This window comes from Notamacropus eugenii, chromosome 4 (assembly GCF_028372415.1).
Source record: "Notamacropus eugenii isolate mMacEug1 chromosome 4, mMacEug1.pri_v2, whole genome shotgun sequence".
NCBI classification, from domain to species: Eukaryota; Metazoa; Chordata; class Mammalia; order Diprotodontia; family Macropodidae; genus Notamacropus; species Notamacropus eugenii.
The window spans coordinates 38,926,851-38,953,218 of record NC_092875.1 but is presented as its reverse complement, the minus strand read 5'-3'; the positions used below and the strand labels follow the sequence as shown (position 1 = coordinate 38,953,218).

The 26,368-nt window shown below is 41.2% G+C and overlaps 2 protein-coding genes across 2 annotated transcripts; one reads left to right on the top strand and one right to left on the bottom strand.

Annotated features, from left to right (window-relative positions):
- Window positions 1-1,517: 1,517 nt before the first annotated feature.
- GTF2H3 (general transcription factor IIH subunit 3) lies at window positions 1,518-16,056 on the bottom strand. The gene is made up of 13 exons (XM_072600669.1): window positions 15,953-16,056; window positions 12,143-12,222; window positions 11,500-11,606; window positions 10,380-10,546; window positions 8,330-8,392; window positions 7,407-7,436; window positions 7,202-7,230; window positions 7,048-7,122; window positions 6,531-6,584; window positions 4,599-4,667; window positions 3,704-3,839; window positions 3,544-3,580; window positions 1,518-3,462 (listed from the first exon to the last, which is right to left on the bottom strand). The coding sequence occupies exons 1-13, from the start codon at window positions 15,963-15,965 to the stop codon at window positions 3,393-3,395; spliced, it is 930 nt and encodes a 309-aa protein (XP_072456770.1). The 5' UTR covers window positions 15,966-16,056; the 3' UTR covers window positions 1,518-3,392.
- On the top strand, window positions 15,962-25,203 carry EIF2B1 (eukaryotic translation initiation factor 2B subunit alpha). Its single transcript, XM_072600668.1, has 9 exons — window positions 15,962-16,231; window positions 17,363-17,464; window positions 18,229-18,365; window positions 18,455-18,571; window positions 20,204-20,320; window positions 21,195-21,259; window positions 22,421-22,496; window positions 23,433-23,558; window positions 24,361-25,203. Exons 1-9 carry the CDS (start codon window positions 15,964-15,966, stop codon window positions 24,523-24,525), a joined length of 1,173 nt encoding a protein of 390 aa, XP_072456769.1. The 5' UTR covers window positions 15,962-15,963; the 3' UTR covers window positions 24,526-25,203.
- Window positions 25,204-26,368: the final 1,165 nt, after the last annotated feature.

Here is a 26,368-nt window from a genome sequence, read left to right as displayed (position 1 = left end):
TAACAGCACGGTATTCAGATGCAAACTATGCGGCTGAAGGTTAAGTAGGATTGAGGAAGCCTGAAAGCTCTCTTAGCACGCGAGGAGCCAAGAGGATAATAGGCTCCGCTTCTCTTCTTTCCTCTCTCCCCTCCCCCTCTCTCCCCGCTTGTACTTCTACTTCCAATCCCTTAAGATCTTAACCTCCTTAGGAAATCTCCCCCTCTTCCTCCTAAGGAAGACCCCCCTGCACTTGTAACCGAGACCCTGAAATAAAGCTCAACCCTTGTTCAACTCTGGAACGTCCTTTCTCTCATATGAGCATCCGGTTTTGGCCAACCGAAGACCTCGGAGGTGAGGTAAGAAGACTCGGGTAGCCCACACAGGCCTCTAGGCCTGGCAGGATGAATTCTCTAAATCTGCGCATCTCTTTTTTTTTTGAGTTCTCCAATTCTGCTGTGATCATAGAGCACAACACCTTGTCAGATATGTTTAGTGTAAATGGGAGGTCATCTGGGGCAAGGGAACGACTGTGAAAAATCTCCTGCAGAAGGCAAACTTTGCACTGAATCTTGAAAGAAACCAGGGAAGGTAGAAAGCAAAAGTGAGGAGGGAGGGCATTCCAGACATGAGACACAGCCTGTACCAAGGCAACAAGTTAGGCAACAATAATGTGGGTGGCAAACAATCATCAAAAGAAAACACAAACTATTAATAGCCACCTGAAATGTGTTCGAATTCTCTAATAACAAGAAAAATGCAATTTACTATTAAACTGAGAAATATGGTTTAAAAACAACTGAATGCTGGCAGGCCTGTGGATAAATAGGCATACCATCACGCTCATGGCAGAGCTGTGAGCAGGCACAGTCTTCTTGGAAAGCAACGTGGTAACTCATAAGATCACACTCTAAAAATGGTATTAACAGGAAAGATCTGTTTGTACAAAGATATTCACAGCAAGGCCATTCTATAATAGCCAAAGCCTGGGAGGGGAAAATCCATGAGTTTGAGACTGTTGAATGGCTGAACAAAGTGTGGTAAGAAAATATAATGGAATATTGTTGCTATAAACAATAAGAAATTACAAATATGAAAAGTTCGAAGAAATACAGAAAACACTTATATTAAGTGAGGCAGAGTGAAGAATCATAACATACATCTAAGCGATAATACGGATTACAATTGTTAATTCTTTTAAAGTAAGCAGTAACAGAAATAAAATTTTAAAAACAACACAAAATTCCACGTAACTCCAACCTTGTTATCAATATGGTATTTTTCTATTATTCAAGCAGGTTTTAATGGCATTCAAATTATGCTTACCTATACAACCATTTGTTTCAAACTGATCTGCACTTATACTTAGGAGAGGATTTTTATATACAATCTTTGCATTCTGAGACTAAATTTCTTGAAATGAAATCTTTAATGCCACAGATGCATATCACATTAAAGCTTTTATAGTTTTGTTTTTAAGTTTCTAAAATAAGTAGAAATGAACTCAAGAAAATATATGAGGAAGTAATTTGACCATATTGAAAAAATACAAATTATTTTATTGAAAAAATTTCATATTAAAATTAACTATAAATACAATGAAAATAAACGTAACTGAACTGAACAAATTAGTAAGTTTTTAAATGGGACAAGAGAAAAGAAAATCCTGACTCCAGTGTTCTGAAATTCTTCTGATCCCTTGAACATCTGAAGCTCTTGCAGACACCAACGACACCCACATGTGCAGTATGAGAATAACAGCAGCTCATGTTTACACAGCACTTTACAGTTTGTACAGAACACTGTCCTCAGAGCAGCCCTGTGAAACAGACCGGTTTACAATTCCCATTTTACAGAGGAGAACACTAAGGCTCAGGGAAATGAAATGACTTGTCCACGGTCACAAAGTTAACATGTGTCATAAAAAGGATTTAAATCAGGATCAAAGATTTACAGCTGGAAGGAACCTAAAAAGTGATGGCTTACTCCCCCATTATATGAGGAAACTTGAGGTCCAGTGGCAGTCAGGATCCGAACATAGGTCCCTTGACTCCAATTCTAGGACTCTTCCCATTGTACTGGAGTCTGTTCAGTGCCTCTTCCCACTGGCTTTAACAGTTTTAAAACAACACCATTCTAACAAACTGGAAAGATCAAAGGCTTTTAAAAGAATAAACTCTTACAAAAGCTATCACAAACATTTTTACTACGGTCTTTCACAAAACCAGAAAAGTCAGTTTGAATTCCCTCAGCAAACAGAACTTAATTAATAGTCTGGTTTCTCTGGGAAACAAGCATAGTCCTGCGCTAAGAATGCAGGTTTGGTTCCATAATTCTCCTTTTCCCTAACCCTTTTTTTCGTAAGTTGGAAGACAAAAGGATTTTCAGTAAACTTCAGGTATTTATGGAAAAGTCATTTCTCTAAAACAGAATTTAAAAATCACTTTCCTTTGAATTTAAGAAAAATTGCAACATAACAGTGAAGACTTTCAGAGGTTTTCTAGTAAATTATTAAAATGGGGAAAGAGTCACGTCAAGAAAAAACTCCTGGGACTGGGAGAGCTTTCCCATTCACCTGGAAAACACCTTTAATGCCTTCCTGTTAGCTTCTGCCAACGCCCTTCTCAGGCAACCAAATCTGAAGAGAACATTTACATATCTGACACACAATGTTCACTTTCCTAATTTATTAAAAAATAAAGGCTCTGTAATCACTTGGTGATTATTATTTGGGTAAAAATAGCTATACTTAGTAAAGATTTTTCCAAGGGTAAGGATTGAACACTTGCTAACGTCTGAGAGGGAGAATGAATAGCAAATTAATGAATGGAAAATTATGCTTAACATTTCTACTGCAAAAGCTAGTAGCTGGCTACTTAAGACAGAAGCTGTGTCTCGATTAAAACCACAAGAGACAGGGAGGGGTGAATATGTGTTTAAATTGTCAGAATTAGGTGAAAATTTCACATATGCTACATTTCACAAAAAAAAACCAGAGTTAGATAAAACATTCATGTGATAACACCGGTAACCAGCACAGCAGCTACTTTAATAAATGATTAACCTATAAGTGATTACCCATAGCACCCACGTACGTTGTAAACAGCTTACTACTTATTGAACTCAATTGAAAATAACAGTGTTTTAAAAATTCAGAGGTGAGCTAAGTGTTTCCCCCTCACATTACCCAGGACCATTACCTCCCCCACCAGCTCTCTCCTCCCTGGAGACACAGGAGGAATTTGTTCTTGAAAAAACACTTTTAAGGGATCAGCCACATAAAATATAGCTCTGTGTATAAAGTGATCATTTCTTTTAACAACATATTCGGCACAGATTTCTCAGTTAAAATCTCTACTGTAGGAAAAAGGTAGGAGAAAAAAGGGTTAAGTGTTTGGGGAGTTTTTTGGTCACTAGGAAGATGCTTTCAATTTCTTCTTCTTGGCTTTCAGAACAGGAGGCAGTGAAATCTTAAAAGCTGTCCTGAAATGACAAAATAAGGAAAACATTTTTACTAAGTGATATCTCTATCATGCATGCCACTCACACGTCACCAATACTTACTCGCAAGTGGTGCAAATAGGGCTGAAACTGCAGAATACTGCAAATGAGAAGAGGAGGATTTCAGATGAATTGAATTAAAATTTTCCCCCACCAAATTGTTTTGAAAAATATCATTTTCATATAAACTTATATACATATATATATATATATATAAACTTACTTGATAAACATACAGAGCAGACATAACCAATTTCAATGAGATTTCTATGGCAGAAGCAGGCTGCTCTGTAGTCAACGTGAATGGGAGGTGGGAGGTTTAACTGAGACCTTTGATCTTGATCAGGAAGAAATACCCACTGTTTACAAAAAATAAAAGAGTTCTCCTTAAAGCCAGGGAGGAATTTACTAGAGGATGAAATAGAAATAGCAAACATTTGTCGCAAAAATAAATTTTAACTTAAAGACACAATTCGTCATTTCCTTTGAGATATAACTATGTTACGAACTTGGTCTCGCATTTAATTTGGTACTAAACTGTACAAAATCTTTTTCTCCTTCTTGCTTGGGAGAAGGAAAATTGACAGTAACACCTGAGTCGGTGTTCATGGTACGTTTTATTAGTAGGAAGGCCCCATTCCTTTATTCAAGACCGGGTCTGACACCCTGTGTGGCACCACAGGTAATACCCAGTTGTTGAAGGGAAGGTCCCATACCTGCACCAAGCCAGAAAGGCTTCAAGGACAGATGGGGGCCTACATGTGGACTCTCATCCAAGGAGTTGAGCTAACGTGAAGTGGTTCTGCCCCAGGAGGCTGACCAAGAGTAGATGAAACGTTTTGGCCACCAGTCCCAGAAACCATCTGCAAAGTTGTGGACGGGCCATGACCTGAGACATTGAAGGAGTGCCCACACCACCAAAACCCAAGATCCCGTGTACTGAAGATATTTGGGGCATTCCAGCACAGCAATCATTCTTCTAGTTAATTTATTGTGTCCTTACAATAGTCAGTTCCTGAGCATCTGTAACAATGTCTGTAGGGTGTCAGAAAAATGATTTAAAAGAAGTATGAATGTGCATGGCTCCTTTAAAAGATTCCTTACAAGTGTTTTCTTACCAACAAATACTGAAGAAGAGATGGCATCTGGGGCACCTTCAAGTATATACCCCCTGTAATGTCACAGGCCTGTAAATAAACAGACACCATGGGCACACATCACCATTACTGTACTTTTTCACAACGTCGCAAATCTGAATAGTAATACCTACACTGAACAGGAGGGTGAACATGAATCTGCAAATGAAATGAGAATATTCTGGATTACAGTGAGCCTCACGTCCTTTTAGTCACCAACTCTGCCAAACGAGGTAACCAACAATTTAGAAAACCAACTAAAGGAGACTTCCCACAAAAGGACCTTCAGACTTCCAGGACCAGAACAGAATGTTTTGGTACAAAGTAAAGGACAGCAGCTAGACGGTTCAGTGGATAGAGTGCTGGGCCTGGAATAATGAAGACCTGAGTTCAAATCCAGCCTCAGATACATACTAGCTACATCACCCTGGGTAAGTCACTTAACCCTGTTTGCCTCAGTTCCTCATCTGGAGAAGGAAATGGCAGCATCTGTGCTAAGAAAGTCGCAAATGGGGCCACAAAGAGTCAGACAAGATTGAAATGAATGAACAACAACAAAGAACTAACATATTAGAGCGCTTTTCTGTGATTTTTCATAGATTTGGGGCATTGCCAGCTAATCAAAAAGGGTATGAAAAGGAAAAATAAATAAAAATATATTAAAATAGTAGAAAGAAAGAAAAAATGAGGCTGTTGTAATAATCAAGGGTTCATGAGGGCATGAACTAAGAATGGATCTGAAGGGATAAAGAGACAGAGTCATAGGTAAGAGAGGTTGTGGAAAAAAAACAGTAAGATTTGGCAACTGGCTAGACATGTGGGGTGAGGGAGGATAAAGCCAAGGTTATGAAGCCGAGACACTTGGAAGGATCATGGTGACTTCAATAGAAACAGGGATATTTGGAAGAGGGGTAGGTCTGTTTTGGACGTGCCAAGAATGAGAAGCTTTTGGGACATCCAGCCTGGAATGTCTAATGGACAAATGGTGATGGGACATCACCTTCATTTAAGAGGCTCAGAGAGCAGCCTGGGGTAGTGAGAGGGTCACAAAGGTGAAATGGATCAGAGGTCACACTTGACTTCCTCACTCCAACACTGCTTCTCTCTCCCGTATATCACAGAACCGCTACAGAAAGTCTTATATCCCAAAAAATCATGCCTGGCATCCTGAGAACACACACAAAATATCGAACATTATAGCTGCAGTCTATTCTTTCATATTCTTTCACCAGATTCTAGAGACTTAATCTCCTGTAGGCCCATACTGACATTTCCTTCATTTTACTGAATTTCTCCAATAGATTAGCTTCCAGAACTTTTCTATTCTCCTGAAGCCCCTAAGTCCAACCCCATCCACCAACGGCTGTACCTTCTACCTCAGCGTGTTCAGCTGTAGGTGCCTTTTAAACCATGTTAGCTAGAATCAATGCCAGCCAAACGTTAACCAAACCTATGCCGCTCTTTCCTGCCTTATGACTGCTCCATCTTTGCTCAAACCATCTACCTTTCCAGCCTTATTTCACAGGACTCTCTCCCAAACCTCCCCAAAGTGAATTATTACTCAATGCCTCCTACATTCACTAGCTTTCAAGTCTCTGATCACTGATCACATGATCCCCTGGCATATCCCACTCCCTCTCTCCATCTGCTGATGGAAGGACCTACTTTCCATTCCACCTCCTTTGGTAATTCTTTTCTCTTCTGAATATTCATAATTTAGGTTGTAACTCATGCATTTTTCATCTTCTAGTTTCTATTAGTTATTTGTTTACAAGTTTTCTCTATTCCTCGAGAGTAGAAGCCATATGTGTATATGGGGGGGGGGGGTATTTTGATCTCTTACCATCTGCAAGGTGTTTTGCACACATTATGTGTCCAATAAAGATTCAATGATTTAAAAAAAAAGAAACATACCTGTTGGAGGAGCCCTGAATCAGTATCTAAGACACAAGCGTCAATCACGATGTTCTGAAACCAACATTTTAAAATTATATAAGATTGGAAGTAAAAACTATCAAAGTATCTATAATACTATCACAAGCAAAAATATGCAGTAAAAAGGAAATTCATAGAAAGTAAGCAGATATAGTTTTAGACACTGAAAAGAAAAAGAAAAATATTTAAATAATTTGTGGGAGGGCAGCTTTGAAACTCCTTCCATTGTTTTAATAATCTATGAGTGGAATGTAATAATTATTTTCAAAATGAAAAGCCTAGGGTTCAAATGATTTCTACTGAATGAAGAAGATGACGAGTCGTCCCAATCTAGAACTGGAGAAGATGGGATAAATAAAGCGACCTGCCCAGCAAACGCCTACAACAGCTTCCTCTTAAACTCCTAAGTTTGTCTCTTCAAGGAGGTAACCTAATTAAAGTTAGATGCCCATTCCTTCATTATGATACTAGACACTCTCTAATTAAAAATACAGACCTGCTTCTGTGCTGCAAAGATGACATTCATGAAGTTCATATATTGTAGTGCACTGTCTTCAGCAGCTTTAATGACCTAAAAGAAGTCAATTCATATTAAAATTTCATCTACTTAGAAATTGCATATAAGCACAATTACCTATGGAAATTCTTACCAATATTCTTGATTTCATTTCTTGGTTATCTACAAAAAATAAGCAAAAAAAAAAAATTTAACTAGTCCAGTCTTACAAAAATGCCACATTTTTCAGCACACACTAATTTCTAATTAGCCCATCCTCCTCACAAGCAAATGAGATGAAACTGGCAGTGACATAAGTGAGATGAGTATTACTAGCAGAAAAAAAAAAAGGCCTGTACCTTTTACTTCCTTGCCCATTCTGTGAATATCTTAATGTTTTAGAATTAAGGAATAAAAAAGCTCATTTAATTCCACAATAATTCACAGTACGCAGCTCCAGATACATCGAAAATTGATTTAAACAAGCCCATCATCCACCCACCTAACTAAAATGTTTTGATTTTCTGTTCAACACACAAAAATCCTGAGTGCTTAGCAGTCTCTAAAATCAAACTAACAACTTCTGCGTGATCACCCACGTAACACTATCAAATATTCCCTCTCTCCCTGAAAAGGAAACTATTTGTCAAAGGAACCATGATTATTCCAAAAGATCCAAAATTTCTGAAGTCTGGATCCTCAGAGGAAAAACTTCAGAAGGGACTCACTTACGAGTCTTGGCACAGCACATGGTGGTTATCAAAGTAAGCGTCAAATGTAAGCTTGTCAAGTAAAACACAAAATGAAACCATTTTCAATAGGTGCCCATGTATTTCTCCTGAAGCCCAACTGAGAACCTTTTAAATTAAACCACATTCAGAAGACAATGAAACTGTGACCAAAAATACAGCAGGTTTAACTAACAGAATAACAAATAAGGAAGAATTCTGAAGAGAAATGAGTTCTGAACAAAAGGGAAACTGGGTTAAGATGGAAACTTCCACATTTTTCATAATTCAAATCTTCAGTTATTTTTATTATTGTCTTAGAATTTTTGAGAATTCTATCACATTTTTTGAGAAAGTTTTGAGAAAACAATCACATGCACATATACTTTAACATGAATGTGAGAACATTCCAAAGCCATAAAATAATGTTTCCATTATCCACCATTTAGGGATCATGCCACCATTATCGTGGATATCCAAGGTCATCTAAAAATTACAATTTAAAATATTTTTCATCACAGGAAACATTCAAGAATTCTAATAATAAAGGATACAACAAAGAGCTTTGGCGAGAGATCCTGCCAAGAGCGTTTCTGTACGCTGCCCTTCCATGTCACCTGCAAATAAACATTTTTAGAAAAGCTATTTTTTCTGTCCATTCCTGAGTTTAAACAGATAATCTATATTACCCACCTAATTTTGAAACCAAGCATCTTTTGCCATAGACAAAATCCAACAATTAAAATCTGAATCTTTTTTTGAGACAAAATACAATTGTATAAAAAGAGAAAATAAAAATGTTTTTAAATTTTAAAATTTACTTTTTAAACTTAATACAATAGGGCAGAAAACAATTTCTTCTCCATTCCAATGTATTTAGTTCCCTTTGAACATTCCTGTAAGGTATTTTGCATGAACCACTTCCATCTATATTTTGCTAGTTCAGTCATTTGCATATGGTCTCCCCCATGAGATGTGAGTTCCCTTAAGGAAGGCATGGGTTTCACCTCATTCCTCATCTCCAGCACTTATCACAGTGTCTCACATACACAGTAGGTGCTTAATAAATTGCTTATTGACTTGCCTCCTGACTAGAAGAAAAAAAGTTCAAAAAGGATGGAATTAGGTACAAATAACCATTTCCCAATAACTTTTGGATGATGTCAAAAAAATTCACTGGTATATTTTTAAATGCTCAGTCTTTTCCCTTTTTCTTTTTCAATTGGTGCCTTCTGTTTTTACATCATGATCTCTTCTGAATATACCTTTGGCACCCTGCACCTCAGTCTAGTGAGCTGGCCCTTTGAACAAAGATTTTAAAATACCAAACACAAGGATATTTCTTCTTTGGCACTCAGCACTTCCTGTGGCTGCAGCTTTTTTTTTTTTTTTTTTTACTTCATCATAGACTGACAGAATTCTCTGCGGAATCAGAGAGACAGCTGGCAACATCTACTGAAGTGGTACTCAGAGTGAGCCAGCCTGACCTCTGCAAGATCAGGCCATTACAGACCAAGCCCAATTCCTTTCGACAGCGTTCACATATATTGGTAGATCAGAGAAGACTGCAGCCATGGCTTACCTCCATTTTACCAATACCTGTGACAAAATCGCTATTTTTGTGGAAAAGAGGTGGAGATATGAAATAGAGACTGGCTGGACCCCAAAAGTTGTCACTGATAATTTGATGTCAACTTGGAAGATTTCCAGTGAAATGCCCAAGGAATATGTGTACGGCTGTGGTGTTTAGCAATTTTTATGACTCAGCTGAAAGTCTGAATGGCATTATTTATCATACTTGCAAACAACACAAAGCTGGGAGGGATAACTAACATATTAGATTAGATAATTAGCATTTAAAAAGCTCCTGATGGCCTAAAACCTTGGGATGAATCTAAAAAGATAAAACTTGAGAGGTAAATCTCACAGACGGTCAAAACAAAACAATTTCACACATCCAAACTGGAGGAGGCCCGGCTATCCACCAGTTCATCTGCAAAAGATCTGAGGGTCCCAGGCAAGAGCCCGCTCAAGTGAAAGTTCACTAGCCTCGGGCTCTGTTTGGTGGAGACAGCCTTTTGGGTCCGTTTCTGCCAAACCTGTGATTGTGCCAGGTCTGCTCTGGGTAGTTTGTTTTTTTTCACTTTTCTGAGTCCCCATCTTATCCTTGTGACTAGACAGGGAGCTCTGGAAGGTGGGGACGGTCTCATTCATCTTTGTGTTACTGGGAGCGAACTACCTTGCACACAGGAGTCATTTAGTATAGAGCTGAGAAATTCAAGTAAACAGCTTTATTCCAAAAGAATTTAGGCAGAAACTAAAGTGTGAACACTAGGATGCTGCCATCTTGTATTTTTCCAAGGTCTTATTACATGCTGCCTTTCCTTTGAGTTACTTAATCAGTTTAAAGCCCAAAGGACCAAGCAATGTAAATGTGCTTAATAAAAAATTTTAATAACAGGAATTTTAAAAAGATTAATGAAGTAGAAAGTACTAAGAAATTCAAGAGGTAACTAATTCTCCCAAGGTTTCTAAATCTCCAACTCCTTTAAATAATACTCTCTTCCTGTCCAAAAAAAAAAAAAGCCCCTGAACTCCACTTACTTTTGGTCATGAGATCTTTAATCTCTTCGGTAATTGCTTCGTTTGCTGCAGTTAATAACTCATATTTTCCATCCTTACTACCTGAAGGATTATACTCTGCAGAGCTGTTGCCAGGATCACCAAATAAATCTCCAAATTTCCAGTTCTTTCCAGGATACAAAAATCGACTTTAAAAAAAGAAAAACAAATGAACAAACAAATGTATTAAATAAAGCCTTTTCCGTTTAAATTCTGCAGCAAAAGTCAAGACATTATGAGTAAAAAAGAATTCAAATTATAAAAATATTTCATTAAAGAAAATGAAGAGAACTTTGAAAATAGAATTCTCTTAGAGGAACTACAGGAGGATTATTTGGGGTTTTCTGAAGCCCAGCAGGATGGTATGTATTGTCTACTCTGGTTCTGACCTGTGAACCCATGAGCTTAGGGGACTCCCAGTGAGGCAATTCCCTCTGCCAATTTCAGTCACCAATTCTTCTGCACCTTAGGGTCTCACAGGGTTGTTTGGGGCACTGAGTCATTACACAGGTTGGGTCAAGATAGGATGGGTCAACAGGTGGGATTGGAACTTGAAGGCTAGTTCTTTCTCTGCTCTTTCTCGATATTGCCTCATTTGTCACATTCTTTTCATTTTCTCAACTTACAAAGAGAGGGCTTCATACTTTAACTTACAGTAAAACACATGAGAACTAACTTTTCCCCTGCACTATGTGAGTTATACCAGTGGCAGCCAAAGCCTAGCCCCTGACCCACCACATGGGGCCATAGCTGGGCTCCTGATGACAATGACAATGCCTGTCATTTATTTAGCTCTGCAGGGTTTGCAAAGCATTTTACTTACAATGGCCTGGTCATAAAAATGTAATGGGAAAAACAAATACGAGGCTGAGAAACAAGAGTTGTTTTATTTGGGTGCTATTTTAATTAGCTGATATCACCTACTGAGATTTTACTATGTCATAATATAAGAAATAATATATTTTTCTTCCTAATAATATTGTGGATATTAATTCATTCATCCTTTTATGTATCCCATAATAGCAAAAGAATATTTGTTTAGAAAGCACACAAGCTGCAAAAATGTTAGGAAACAGTAAAATATTTATTATAATAACCATACCTCTCTTGAATATGACTTGCTATCACAGCAAGTTTGTTGGAACGATTCATAAACAAGTGAGAATTTCCCATCACCATGACAGCATCTAGGCATTTTGACAATGTGAACTGTTGAAAAGGAAGAAATTAGGAACGATGATGGGTCCAAATCCTAATAGTGGAATCTAAACAAATTTTATCTAAAATCTATACTTAAATTTAACAACATCTGTAATTAAATAACCAAGGAACATAAGTTTTTGCAGGAATGCTCAAGTAAAAATATTTGAAAATTTCTGAAAATTGTATTTTTCTTCTTTCTCTTACATGTGACTATTTCTACCCATTACACTGAATAAACACTAGATTCCTGCAAAGCGTACAGCACCACACCTGGAAAACAAATATAACGTATCTTGAGTGTTCATAGTTTAAGTTACTGCTATGTGTGCACTAAATGCTTGCTTACTGATTTTAAATATCATAACATTCACAATTTAAATTCTGCATATCTTTTTCCACAAACAAATTCAAAAGAGTATATTGAGTTAAATGACATTTCAAGAGTCAAAATTCCTTATCTTAATTTCAAAATGGCAATTCAGATATTCAATTAAATTAGTATTAAGATTTTAAAAAGTAATCCTCAGCATAATGAACTTTACCTGAGATTCTTTCAAAGCTTGTTTTCCCCACCAAATTGGGTTTGTATCAACTATGATAACTAGAAGGTTTAATTCATCATCTGAAATCACAAGAAACATGAGAAAGATCAAAAAACAGTTAACATTTCCTATTTCACCAGTTTAATCCACAGCTCAATTACAACCAACCTGCTTATAAATATCTATTGTTCTACAGAAATGCAGGTTAAGAGGGTCTACACAGGGGAGAGGGCCAAGATCTTCTAAAAACCAGGATGAGGTCAGCCTATAGAAAACGCCATCTCTTCTCTCCTTGTACACCCAACGGTCCAACGCACTTGATGCCTGGAATTGTTTTTGTCATGAAGGCTAAAAGCTAGGAAAACTTATTTACCCTAAAGTGTTAACAACTTACTGGGTTATCCAAGTCACCTTTAGAGTTTAAGAGGAGAGGGCAATGCTTTGGGGCATCTCAAAAGCAAATCAGTTAAGGTGGAAATCCTGGTATAAGTGAGAAAAGAGATTTAGGGAGTAGAACTGGCTATCAGCTAGCCTTGATAAGGAGTCAATCAAAGGCCTTAAGCTCAAACCACCTACACCCACCCACACCCACACCCTCACCTACACCCACACACACACCCCCCCACCTCCCCCACACACATCCTTACATATATTTTGTATCTACTGGTACTGGTGCCAAGGCACCAGATATGCTTAATAAATGTTCACCAAATGAAGAATCAATGCAGAGACTTACACAAACCTTTGCTGTTCTCTGCGTATGATGTCACATCCCCTGCCTCTGGGCTTCTGTGTGCCTCCTTCCTTCTTACCTATACCACAAAAAATCCCTCACTTCCTCCAGAAAGTCCTTTCCTGACCCCTTAAGTGTCAGTGTTCTTGCCCCACTGAAATGGTTTTCTATTTATTCTATATTCTGGTTACAGCTTTTCCTCAGGATGCAGGGTTAAAAAGCAAAGGATTCCCATGTTCTACTATAAAAAGTGATTAGGCTGATCACTCAGGATATGAAAGGGGAATTTCAGACAGTTTTTTCCTCACAGAAATAAAAAAATGTCAGAACCGGAAGGGGTCTTGGTGACCATCTGAGGCAGTGTGGTACAACATACGGAGAATTACTAGAAAAACCTGCTTTTGACTCCTGGCTCTGGCACTTAGTCGTGGTGGGAGGGGGGACTCCCACTTTTTAACCCCTCAGGGTCTCTAACTCATCTTCTGTAAAATAAAGCTGTTGTACATAACTCAACAAGTATTCAGCAGACTCCTAAATGCCAGGTATCTGTGCAAGGCACTGGGGAGACAAGGGCAAAAGGCAATGATTGCTACTCTCAAGTGCTTACAATCTACTGGGAGGAAGCAACACAGATGGAGAAATCAGAGAAGGAAGAAATCTAAAATAATTTTTTAGGGGGAGGCAAGGCAAGGGTACTAACAACTAGGGAGATCAGGAAAGACCTCCAAGTAATGGTGGCGTCCAGTTTGGCCCATGAAGTAAGTTAGGGATTCTACAAGGTAGAAGTTAGGAGGAAAAGCATTCAGCATCATGTAGAGGCAGGAGGTGGAAGGAGGAAAGTAGGGAACAAGAAGGTAATACAGCTGGTAACAATGCAGAATGTCTAAGAGAGAGTAACATTCCATGACTTGGTAAAGATAGGCTGGAGCCAGATGGTGAAGGGGTTTAAGGGCTAGACGACTAAATGATCTCCAAAGTCTCCTACAGATCCCTGCACCTAATCCAAGCATTTCATTTTACAGATGGGGAAACTGAGGACGAGAGGGAAAAAGGGCACTCTTGCTATCCTCAAAGACTCCTAGAGCTCTGTACACTCTCACTGGCCACCAAACACTCTAACTGACCTATGTTACCTTATTCTTTAACATTTACTTTTAAAATTTTCATCCACATTTTTATTTTAATCTAAATTCTCCCTCCCTCCAGCCTTTCCCCCATCCACTGAGAAGGCAAGCAACATAATACTCATTATACATGTGAAGTCATGCAAAACATTACATGTCACATTCTTCACAGCAGAACGTAAATTTCTTGAGGGCAAGGACTACTGATATTTCTTTTAAATTAAAAAACGTCTTTCCAATTCTAATTTTTAACATTTAAAAAAAATTTTGAGTTCCAAATTCTCTCTCCTTCTTTCCCCTCCCCACTCCTTGAGACAACAAGCAATTTGATATGGGTTATACATGGGCAGAGAAACTATTGGCCTGTGAATCACTGGTACCCAGCACAGTGTATTTCACATAGTAACCAACGTGGTGTAACGGAGGGAGTGCTGGGCTAGGAGCCAAGAAGGACTGAGTTTGAATCCTGCTTCTAACGCTTCCCTTATATGACCATAAGTAAGTCACTTTAACAGAGGAATGATGCCCAAAGAAGCTGCCTCATGGGGCTCTGCAAGCCTGAAAGTAGCTGTGACTTGAATGATTTTGTAAAATCCCAGAGTTGGAAAGGGCTGACTGTGGCTTCTGGGGTGCTTCCCAAACTGGGGTGCTCAGTGCTCCAGATATCCCCTGGGAGCATCACTCCAGCAGACCTGAACACCAGGGGCCCCTCAGCTGTCCTCCATCTAATACCAGCAGTCGCCTCAATTCAATGCACAATTGCCTAGATCTTTCAAAAGAAACAAGTACCAACTGTGCTGAGACCCTCAGTTCTTTCTCCTATGAGCTGCAGACTAGCCAAGCACTGCCTCCCCTCACCCAGCGATACATAAAAGCTACAGAGCTGGCAGGGAGCCTAGAGGTTTAGTCCAATCCCTCGCTCTTCACTTTATCAATGAAGAAATTGAAACCCAGGGAGTGGATCTTGCCCATCTGAAGTGACTTGCCCAAGGTCACCCAGTTATAGTAAGTTTCAGAGGTCGGATTTGAACCCACGTCCTGTGACTCCAGAACTGAGACAAATGGCAGTAAGTGACCTGCCCAGAGTCACACAGCTAGTAAGTATCTGAAGAGGTATTTAAACTGAGGTCTTCCTGGCTACAACTGTAACACTATTGTTCTCTTTGTTTCTTTTTATCCCTAATGCTTGGCAACATTGTAAACGTTTGATAAGTGCTCCTTCATTCATTCATCATCCTGCAGCCCATGCAGGAAAGGACCTTAGAAGTCCTCATTCCAACTCATAGAGTTAATGAGCATTTATTAAACTGCCGTGGGCCACAGCCCGTGCACAGCACTGGGGATACCCCTACCCCCCCCAAAAAAAGGCAAAACAAAAAACCAGACAGCCCCCAAACAGAACACATGGGGCGAGGGTGGGGGCGGGGCATCACCAGCCTCCTCAAAGAAGACGAGGTCGCTCAGAGAGGTCACAGGACCGGAGGGACCCTCGGACACCATCTAGTCCGGCGGGTGCTTCGGGTCAAAGGTCCTTGACCTTGCTTGACCTCAATTTAATTGGGTTTCTTTGGGCATTTTATGCATTTACAACTTGACTCTGGAAGGGGGTTCCTAGGCTTCCTCAGGCTGGCTGGCCCATCGGAGCCTCGGGTCTAGAGGAGGAAACTGAGGCTCCGAGAGGGGAAGGGTCTGGGAAGCGTCGGATGGAGGGGTTGAATCTAGGCCGGGGCTCTCTCCCTCACCTTACAGGGGAGGAAACTGAGGCCCAGGAGGGGGACGAAAGGCCTGGCCCGAGCTTCCCTAGGTAGCTAAGCACCAAGAGGCGGGATTTGCACCTAAGTCTCGACCCTTCCCCTCCACAGCTCTGGGCCCCTCCAGGCGCTCTCCCCGCCGCAGCCCCCGGTCCGCTCCGCCGGCTCCGGGGCTTCCCTGTTTGCCCCAGGGCGCGCTCACCTTCGGAGATCATGGCGAACCTCCTGCGCTTCAGCGGAGAGCCGCGGGAGCCCCGCGGCCACCGTACTGTCCTGGCCTTCTGCGCAGGCGCGAGCTGTCGAAGGAAGTTTGGCCTCTACCGGCCGCCGTACACGCGGGCTGCTGGGAAATTGGGCCCGGCCCCGCCGTGGGCGGGCCGTGCGTGCCTCGGCCTGGACTATCAGTCACCGGGCCGGTCGCCCGGGATAGCTGTGGGGAAAGGCGGACGGCCTCGTGGCCGCGGCGCCATGGACGACTCGGGTAATGCGGGGCGGGCTCGCGGGACTCGGGGCGAAGGGGGCTGGAACCCGGGACTCCCCAGAGCGAAGGAGGGTGGGCTAGACCTGGAGGCCGGAAGACCTGGGTGTGAATCCCGCCCCGGACCTTTCCCCATTCGTAGAAAGGAGAGCACGCTGGATTTGGGCCTCAGTTTCCCCTTTTGTAGGATGAAGAGGTTGGACCGGCGGGGTTTAAGCTCTAAATCTGTGGAGGATCTGGGTCCAACCCCGGCCTCCCTGGGCCTCAGTTTACTCATCTGTAAAAGGGGTGGCCCAGGAAGTCCCTTCCATCTGCTGTATGTGCGCCTACACGCATGTACACGTGTGTATATGTACACGTGCATCCATGTGGGCGTGTGTCTGTGTACATAAGCGTGTGTATACAGATGTCCACGCATGCGTGCACATTCCGTCCCTGCACCTTCGCCGAGAGACCTTTCCAGTTCCCTCTGCCCATCACCCCAGTCTGCCCCCGCTGCGCCTTGTTTGTGCGCCACTGTTTGCACGCCGGACCGGGAGCTCCCGGGCTCCCTTTGGGCTCCTTCGCACTTAGGAGGCGCCTCTGAGTTGGGCTCTGCGTGCCGGGCACCGCCCTGGGCGCTAGCTGGCACCAGGAGTACCTTCGCAGGCACATCCAGAATAGGCACAGGGTCATTTCGGAGAGCAGGGAGGCTTCGTAATTCAGGAGTGATGACTCCGAGAGATTGGGAAAGGCTGCTGGATTGGGGGCCGAAGCCCCTCCGCCAAATGGGACCTCCCGACTGTCGGGCACTTTGCTTTTTCTGGGTCTCCGTTTCCTTAAGTGTGAGATAAAGTATTGCCCTCAGGGTACGAGCCTGTGGTGGCTTCCCCCGGGCACTCTAGGAATGCCTGGTATTACAGTAAGAGCGCTGGATCTGGAGTCACCCATCTGAATTCCTATACTCTTCTCCTCCGAAGTTTCTCTTCATTTTGACCTCCATCTGTAAAATGAGGGGTTTGTATTTCCTTACCTCTAACCCTGGGACTCACCCTAGGGGCTGAGGGTCCTCAGGCATCACAGGTGATGCTGTAGGTGATACAGCCTGCCGAATGAAACTTGACGTATTTCTTCCCATGGTCCCCTCCTTCCCAGATTTGATTGAGTACTTTAATTCCCAAATGAAAGAAGATCCTGATGTGGCTTCTGCTGTGGCCGCCATCCGCACCTTACTTGAGTTCTTAAAGAGAGACCAAGGTAAGACGATCTCAGTCAGCAGTTCCCCAAATTCCTTTCTCCAGGAAAAAAATGTTGGAAAGCCTTATGTGTCTGTGAGTTTGCATAGCCACATGCCCCTTCACTCTTGACTGTTCTCAATTTAATTTTGACCCAATTCCCAGTTATAATCAACTAACATTCAATAATTAAATACCTACTATTCACGGAGCATTATGCCAGGCTCTTAATAAGAAAGGAGACCTTGACTTTGTACTTATTTTCTTAGATAAAATGCATAACCTTTTCCATAGAATAGTGCTTTGAGAGCTCATTTGCAGAATAGAGATATACTGTAAATTTATTTGAGCATTTTCTGTTCCAAAACGTATTTAGCTCAAATCATTGTACTAGCAGAACAGATTTTTATTCTCAGATAAAGAAATTGGGTTCATGTACTTAGTAACCCCTTCAGCTTAATTCTCTGAGATGTGCCAATGACATAGACTTGACTGATTTCATAGAATCTCAGGTTACTTTTGCAAGGTGAGAGTAGCAGAATATTGTGGAAAGAACATTTGGAATGTCACTTCTTCTCAGGCTGTCAGCTTTCTCTTTCGTATAGTAAGAGATTAGATGCCTTCTAAGATTCCTTCCAACCCTAAATCCTAAAATACGGAGGAAGCTGTCGACTAAGAAATCCCTCTCTATTTCAGAGATCTTTGTTTGTAACATAATTGTCCTGTAAGATAAAAGGATGAATCAGTTTCCAAACGCAAGTTTTATTGTACTATTGAACTTTGCAGGAGGAACAATTCAGGGTTTGAGAGCAAATCTCACAAATGCCATTAAAATCCTGTGCAGCGTAGATTCTTCTGTGGCAGTCTCCTCGGGTGGAGAGCTCTTCCTTCGGTTCATCAGTCTCACCTCCCTGGAGTATTCAGTGAGTTCATGTCCTGTCCAGACTGCTTTTGTGCTTCTTTACGTGGCTCTGGACAGCCTCTACCTTGATTTCTCTTTCACTTTTTCTAGGATTACTTAAAGTGTAAAACAATCATGATTGAGCGAGGAGAGCTCTTTCTCAGGAGGATCTCACTTTCCAGAAGTAAAATTGCCGACCTGTGCCATACTTTCATTAAAGATGGAGCTGTAAGTGGAATCATGAGTTATCAGTGCTATGTGGGAGAAAATGTTGTAACGACTTATGTAATGAGGTATTGGGAAGGGCTTTGTGGCTCTGGGACTCAGGAGTAACAATTTCAGTTGGTGTTTTACTAGGATAATCAAACTTTGATGGTGCTTCCCTTAACCAGTATACATCCATGTCATCATATGTGCACATACCAGTTGTCTAATTACCTTCTGTCTCTTAAATACCTCCCTCTGAGTTTATCCCCTTTGAAGTACATTAGTAATTACTGAAACAATTCAAGGGCCATGGGTCGACTTGTACATCATCTCACCTGACCAGAAACGAGATCATTGACTTCCTCACCATCTCTCTGTTTCATCGAACACACACAGTCATGTTAAGTTATATAAGCCTTTCATTTATTAAATTCATTTTAGCATAGTTCATACATATCTGTATGTTCCTCTGCTTTGGTTTAATGATGTGTCCCGGTAAAATTCCTGTCCCTTCCTCAAGGTAGGGAGCATTTCATTTTTGTCCTTAGATTCCTGGCTCCTGACACAATATTTTCCACATAGTTGGTGCTTAATAAATGGTTGTTAAGTTCAACAAACATTTATAAGTTACTTTTATGTGTATGGCATGGCACTAGATCCTGGGGTTACAGAGGTCTGGGGCCCCATCAGTCTAACCAGCTTTGTGCGGCCTTGTTCATTTAACTCCTTAAGTTTTCGTTCCTCCTTCATTTTCTAAGAGGCCTGTTGACACCTAGCAGAGGTGGACCAAATAAAGCCTTTGGTCAGTGAACAGTGGAGGCTCTAACTAGGGTCACTCGGTCAGGGTTAGAATTAGAAGGGACTTTAGTAGTCATCTAGACCAACCCCCACATTTTCCAGATGAGGAAACTGAGGTGCAGAGGCGAAAAGTAATTTACCCAAGGTCTCACAGACTAAGATGCCGATCTGGGATTCAATTCCAGGATCACTCCAGGTACAGATTCTTAGGCTCATAGAGCTAGAAGATGTGTGGGCTCTAGTGAGGGCCACAGAGTCATGTACGGAGTCAGAAAAGACATCAGTAGTCTTCCAAACCAGTGATGTCAAATGGAAATAGAAAACATGTTGACATAGAAAACCACAATTTAACATTATGTTATGCTGTATTCTAGGTTTTGTTAAACTTTTCCCAATTATGTTTTACCTGCTTCCTTCCAAGTGACATCTCTGATCTAGATCAACCCCTTTATTTTACAGAGGAAAATGAGTCAAGTGACTTGCCTATGGTCACATGGGTGGCAGAGCATGAAACTAGAACTTGGACTACAAATTCACTGTTCTTTTCACTGTACCCACTGCCCCTTTCTGAAAGGGGAGGGGGGTGGTGGAACAAGGCAAGAGGAGACCCATCAATTTGTGGATTGTAGGATCTTTTCCAACCTCTTTCTTTCCCCCCTGGGCTGTCACCTTCATGCTTTACACACAAGGCTGATTTAGGAAAAGGATTATTTATTGGGAAGTATTGTACCATTGTGGCAAATGGAATCTAGATTACATCAGAATATCATGAGGCAACATGACCAGCTTTGTACCAGTTTTCATTTAATTAAAAGATGAAAACTCATTAAGCATTAAAATCTCTCCATTTGATAGAGGATATTAACTCATGCCTACTCACGAGTGGTGCTCCGAGTCCTGGAGAGAGCAGCTGCAGCCAAGAAACGCTTCAGCGTGTATGTCACCGAGTCCCAGCCTGACTTGTCTGGGCAAGTATCTTTCTAGTCTGTCATTTTAATGGCTGTTACTTTCACGTGTGAACCACATGTTGTCATCCATGTTGTTACTGGCCATGCAGGGCCCCTCTGTACCCCGGATGCACTGGGAGCAAAGGGCTGGGCTTTGGGGTGTGGCCTGAAGAATTTCCTCAGGGTTGCTTTGCAAGTGACCAAGAGATAGTAAGCTGTGGTAGAGAAAGTAAAGCTGTCCTTTTTGAGGGGAAAACCATCTTCTGTCACTGTTTATTTTTTATGAATACGTTGTTTTGGACACATTAGCCAACTCTTTGACAAATATCAGCCTCTGGCTTTTCCCATTAAAGATGAGGCAGCATCATCGCCTAACAGAGCAGTTGCAAGTGACATTCCATGTCACTTTTCAGGTTTTTGGTTTACTGATTGTTAGCACAAAGGATGTTCATTCCAACTGCTCTCATTGGAACCAGTATGGTCTGTCGTGTTTGACCAGAGTGGTGTTGTCCCTTGGTGCTGTGCAGCCATCGTGTAAAGCTGGTTTGCTTGGACCTGCTTTCTCACGCTGCATCAGCTCATACAGTTCTTCCTATGTTTCTCTGAATCATGGGCATTCATGTTGATATACCAGTTTGTTCTATTAGTTCTTCTTACTGAAACTTATCCATGAACAATGATGTCAACTATTCTGGTAACAGAAAATCTAGTTTTATATGTGCTGATCTTAAGCCCTGTGAGTGATCTGATGATACCCTGACATTTTAAAATTTTAAACATGTCATATGTTAAAGAGTCCCATGCTAAAGATGCTGATCATTGTTTAAAATCTGAATTTATCACACGTATTACTTTTCAAAGGCATTTCCTAAAACTTGTGGGATTTTATTTGCAGGAAGAAAATGGCCAAAGCTCTCAGCAGTTTGAATGTGCCAGTCACTGTGATTTTAGATGCTGCTGTTGGGTGAGTTCACTCATTTCCTGAGTTCCACCCTTGCTTTTCTGTTCTCCTTTAGGAGGGTGGCTTGAAGCACTGTTGGAAAACTTGTAAACTCCCAATAAGTAGCTTGCCATGTCTTGACTAATAGCTACATGAGATTAGGAAGCCCAGCATCCTCTTGGACCTGGTGATTTACTCAGTGTAGGACTGTGATATACTGAGGGAAGCAGGAGTGATTTTTTAACAGGATCAATAAAAGGTTATGATATTTTAAATGTGAGAAACAAATGCCACGTACGTAAGTGGGGGGTGAAGAAAGAGGAGAGAGCTTAAGGAGAATAACCTTGAGATTAAGATTTCAGCACTGACTGGTAGCCTCTAGTATTCTAGAACACGGCATCACTGGCACCTGGATCTGTCATTTCTGCTATGTTGGGTGGTTTATTCCCTTCAGGTGGGGTGCCAAATACTGAGTTTTTCAGGACATGCTAATTTGACAGAAATACAAATTTTCAGATGAGTTAGAAAATTGGAAATGTTTTCAGAAGCATTCATTGTGAAGTGTGCAGGATATTTATTACAGAAAGTATGAGTCTGAAAAAAAATGAATGGAAATGTTTTACATGACTTTCCATGTATAATTGATATCATACTGCTTGCCTTCTAAAAGGGTGGGAAAGAAAAATCTGGGATTCAAAAAATTTTTTTTAAGAATGTTAAAAAAAAATATGAGACCATCCTATCAGAAGCTTTCTTAATTAGGTTGTTATATCACCAAGTCAGCATGGTGTAGTGGATAGAGATCTGGTCTTGGAGCCAAAAAGACCTGGCTTCCAGTTCTGCTTCAAGCCCATCCTGGCTAAGTGACCCCAGGCAGGTCACTTGACCTCTTGGGGCTCTGGGCAACTCTCTAAGACTAAGTTGCAGAGGAGGGAATTTCCTCACCTGCTAGCTCCCTATATGAATGAAATCTTAATTCCAGTCATGAAGGTCTTTACCAGTAGAACTCAAATCAAAGGATTAATCTCATTGCTTGCTCTGAATTCTCCAGAAAGTCAAGTTCACAGAAATGGGAAGTGGCTATTGTCTCAAGAAGCCAGAATTCTCATTTGCTCATGTTGGAATTGCTTAAGAGGGACTGGGAGAATGGGGGTCACTGTGTCACAAGGACCTTTCTTCTCTTAGCTACATCATGGAGAAAGTGGATCTCGTCATAGTGGGTGCAGAAGGCGTTGTTGAAAATGGCGGCATTATTAACAAGGTATCTGTAAACTATGTGTAGCTGGGTGGCGCCATAGTGCACAGAGTGCTGGGTTTGGAGTCAGAAAAACTCAGCTTCCTGAGTTCAAATCTGGCCTCAGACACTAGCCAGGTGACCCTGGGCAAGTCACTTCACCTCATTTGCCTCAGTTTCCTCATCTGCAAAATGATCTGGAGATGGAAATGGCAAACCACTCCAATATCTATGTCAAGAAAACCCCAAAAGGGGTCATGGAGAATGGGACACAATAGAAAATGAAAAAAAAAAATTATAGATTTGCTTGGGCACTTCTTTGGCTGCTAGATGCCCATTTGGGACCTTCCTGACTCAATGTTAGTAAGCCATAACTCCACCCAAACCTCATGCCATCCTGGGCCTTACCACAAACCATTAGTACACAACCTGGAGAAACTTTTATTCTGTCCAGACTTCTTGAGTGCGTTTCTGCTTCTTCTCAATGTAACTACCACAAAGTTGAGGTGAGATGATTGCTTCAGTTAGTACAAGTAATGTTGCTGGATTCATTTAAGGGTGTCATCTGTATTTATTGATGCTGATGCTTACTTATGGAGCAGTGAATGCTAGCGATACCATTAAAATAAAAAGCGGGTGACATGGACTTACGCTGGACTTGCTTCATTGAACCTCTTTGATCTGTTTGTAGAGGATGGACAGAATACCTTAAAGGTCCTCTCTTGTCTATACTTGATCCCCAAGGGAGATCACTTCACTTTGAAGTTTGGATTCAGTCAAAGGGCCACATGTGACCTCCAGACTGCAGGTTCCTCACCTTTGGTTTAGGGAGACAGTTTGTCTTTTCACAAAATCCCTTTGAGTCACCTCTGGTCCAGCCCTCCCATTCTATTGGCACCTGTGTTGTATGAGAACTGTAAGTCTGATGTTAAAAGGCCTCTTTTCGGGCCTGTGATTCCACAGATTGGAACCAATCAGGCAGCTGTGTGTGCTAAGGCACAGAACAAGCCCTTCTATGTAGTCGCAGAAAGTTTCAAGTTTGTCCGACTCTTTCCTCTGAATCAGCAAGATGTGCCAGATAAGTTTAAGGTAAGAGATTCATTTACATGTGAGAGACCTTATCTAAAATTCACCAACTTCAACCCCATACAGTTGAGTTTTTAAACATTTTTTTAAATTGAAAATCATCGTAACATTTTACTTCCACCAAGCACATCACCTCAATTCAGTGTGTGTGGAGGGAGAGGATGAAGCAACGGGAAGAGGGGGAGGTTAAGAGCTCCAGGCACATGGGGGCCAGTTGTAGAAAGGCATGGTGGTGGGAGATGGCCTTGCTGACTGTAACAGACTGTGTAAAGGGGCCTAACATGAAACAGAACTGGAAAGGTGGGCTGGAGGCCTTTAAATGCCAGTCTAAAGAGTTCGTATTATATGTTACAGGTATGAGAAATATTCTCTGAGCTTTGTCTTAAGAATGTCCGTTTAGTAGCTGAGCAGGTGGGGAGAGAAGAGGCCAGAGGCAGGAAAACAGAAGGCCATGCCTGCATTGAGTGGCAGTGAGATCCTGAGATAGGGAAGACAAATTTGAGAGATGTCATGGAGAAAGGCGAGCCTGCCAAGGCTTGGCAGTGGTCAGATCCTTCATGCAGTTGATAGGGTAACAGACACACCAACATCTCCTCATGATAGAACCCACAGCAGAAATTCTGTCATCAATCGACTGTCCCTGCCACTGGTTGCCCCAAAGAGAGTCACTAATTTCTTCCAACACCAGGTTTTTGGCTTAGTGTTTGTTGACTGAAGACTCATTGGACTAATTTGTAGCAACACAGTGCAGAGAACCATGGTTTCCATTTCCTTCATCCCAGTTAATGTATTTTTCCTTCCTTAGTACAAAGCAGCTACACTAAAGTCTGTTGGAACTGGCCAAGATCTCAAAGAAGAACACCCCTGGATTGACTACACTCCGCCTTCCTTAATCACATTATTATTCACAGACCTTGGCATGCTGACACCCTCTGCAGTCAGTGATGAACTCATCAAGCTTTACCTCTAGCTCCTGGTCATCTCAGACCATCAAGTACCAAGACCCAAGACAAAGTGGAGTAAATAAAACTTCCAGGCTTTAAGGACTATTTCCATCCAACAAGCATCATGTGTCCTATATGCTTTCCTGCATAAGATACATAATGTACAGTTATCCCTTCAACATCACAATTTTTCCCATCAAAGTTTCAACATATAGCAGGTTGGCATGAGAAATTTAAACTGGAATCTTCTGGGAGTTTTCTGGGAGCTGCAGATGACACTCAAAGGCCAGCAGAAGACCCAGATTTTACAATAAGGTACCATAAACACACCATAAAAAAGAAGAAATTCAGACATCTTTGGTATGATTTTCCAGATTGTTGGGGTGCCACACCCCTAACCCCCACAACGTGGAGGGGACTAGCTGTATTATGATGAGTCTGAAGGCACATGATCTTGTCTAGACCAAGACCATCATTATAAATTTCACTCTTCTTTAGATGGGGCTGAATCCATATTGTCTCTATACCCAGGAAATACATTTTTTAATAAAAGTTTAAATATGTATAGGCAAGTCCTCAAGTACCTATTTTTGCTTCTTTAAGGCCTATCTAAATTAAACTTGTACTTTCCCCTCACTCTTGAACCAAATTGTACTTTAAGAATTAATAACAGGTAATACTTAAAGTGCTGTAAGTTTTACAAAGTGCTTTTATGTGTCTCTTTCAGTCTCATTTGGTTAATTCTAATACTGTACTCTGTAACTAGACACCAGTCTACCAGAAAGTAATATAACATTAATCTATAGCCAAACCACTTTCTAGCTCAGAGGTGTCCAGACTGGCTTAGTCCTCCAGTCCTTCCAACGTGACTGGTCCAACAAATTTCAGGAACTTGAGTGTGCAGGAATCAGCAAACTAGAAGGTTTAGTGGGTAGAATCAGAAAACCAGAGTTCAAATCCAACTTCCCTTTTGGTAGACCCTTGGCAAGTCACCTAACCTGTCTACCTCAGTTTCCTAAACTGTAAAATAGACATGAGAAATTCTCAAAGGAAGTAAAACTGCTGATTAAAGATGAATAAACTAGACAAAACAGTACCAGGGGCAGGCAGGGGGCTGTGAAGCTCAAATGAGACAATATTTACAAAGCAGTTCGCACACCTTAAAGCCCTACGTAAGTGCTGTTATTGTAACATCTAGTAATTCCTCAAGATATAAACCAAACTCAAGTGTAACTTAAGACAGGATTACCAACTCTGTATCCTTTAATCTCCCCATACATGTGCCCATGACTGCTGAATGCCCACCTCACAGGACAGGACAGAATCCAGTTCCCAAGTTTTACTTCAGGTGGTAGACATCGACTACAGGACTGCCATTGCTGACCCTGCGTAAAGAGCCCAGGCACAACTGTTGTAAACTCCATGCAAGAGGGTCCATTTTTACTGAACCACTAGCCTTCAGGAATAAATAAAAACTGGAGTTCCGTAGCTGGGAAGGTCATAAATTTCCTCCAGATCAAGAATCCTGAAGCTACTTTGTGTCAGGGCCCCCATTTCAGAATGTTTTGAAATGTATAAAATTGCAAGGGAAATCAATCAGTGATAAAGTTATCAAAATTAATTTTTTTTAAGTTCACAGACCCCAAGTTAAGAATCCCTGCACAAAGCAAAATTTAAAAGCACTAAACCTTCAGGAAAGTTACTTTGGGTAAAATTGGCAATTTTTCCAACAGTACTAAAAGGTTTTAATGCATTACAAGTAAATAAACTTCAAAAGGAAGCCATAAAGCCCTCTAAGCAGTACTTAGCTTTGTTACTGCACGATGTTGCTACATTAAGAAACAGCACATGAAACTGTTGTCAGATCAA

Bases quoted from the DNA above. Each gene is read 5' to 3' on its own strand.
- GTF2H3 (XM_072600669.1), bottom strand. The intron at 7,231-7,406 runs GTACAGGCCTTT...TATTTTTTGTAG, and splicing joins AATGGGCAAGGAAGTAAAAG to ATAACCAAGAAATGAAATCA. The intron at 6,585-7,047 runs GTCTGTATTTTT...TGTTGGTTTCAG, and splicing joins TCTTTGCAGCACAGAAGCAG to AACATCGTGATTGACGCTTG.
- EIF2B1 (XM_072600668.1), top strand. From the start codon at position 15,964: ATGGCGAACCTCCTGCGCTTCAGCGGAGAGCCGCGGGAGCCCCGCGGC. The intron at 17,465-18,228 runs GTAAGACGATCT...TGAACTTTGCAG, and splicing joins GTTCTTAAAGAGAGACCAAG to GAGGAACAATTCAGGGTTTG. The intron at 21,260-22,420 runs GTGAGTTCACTC...TTCTTCTCTTAG, and splicing joins ATTTTAGATGCTGCTGTTGG to CTACATCATGGAGAAAGTGG.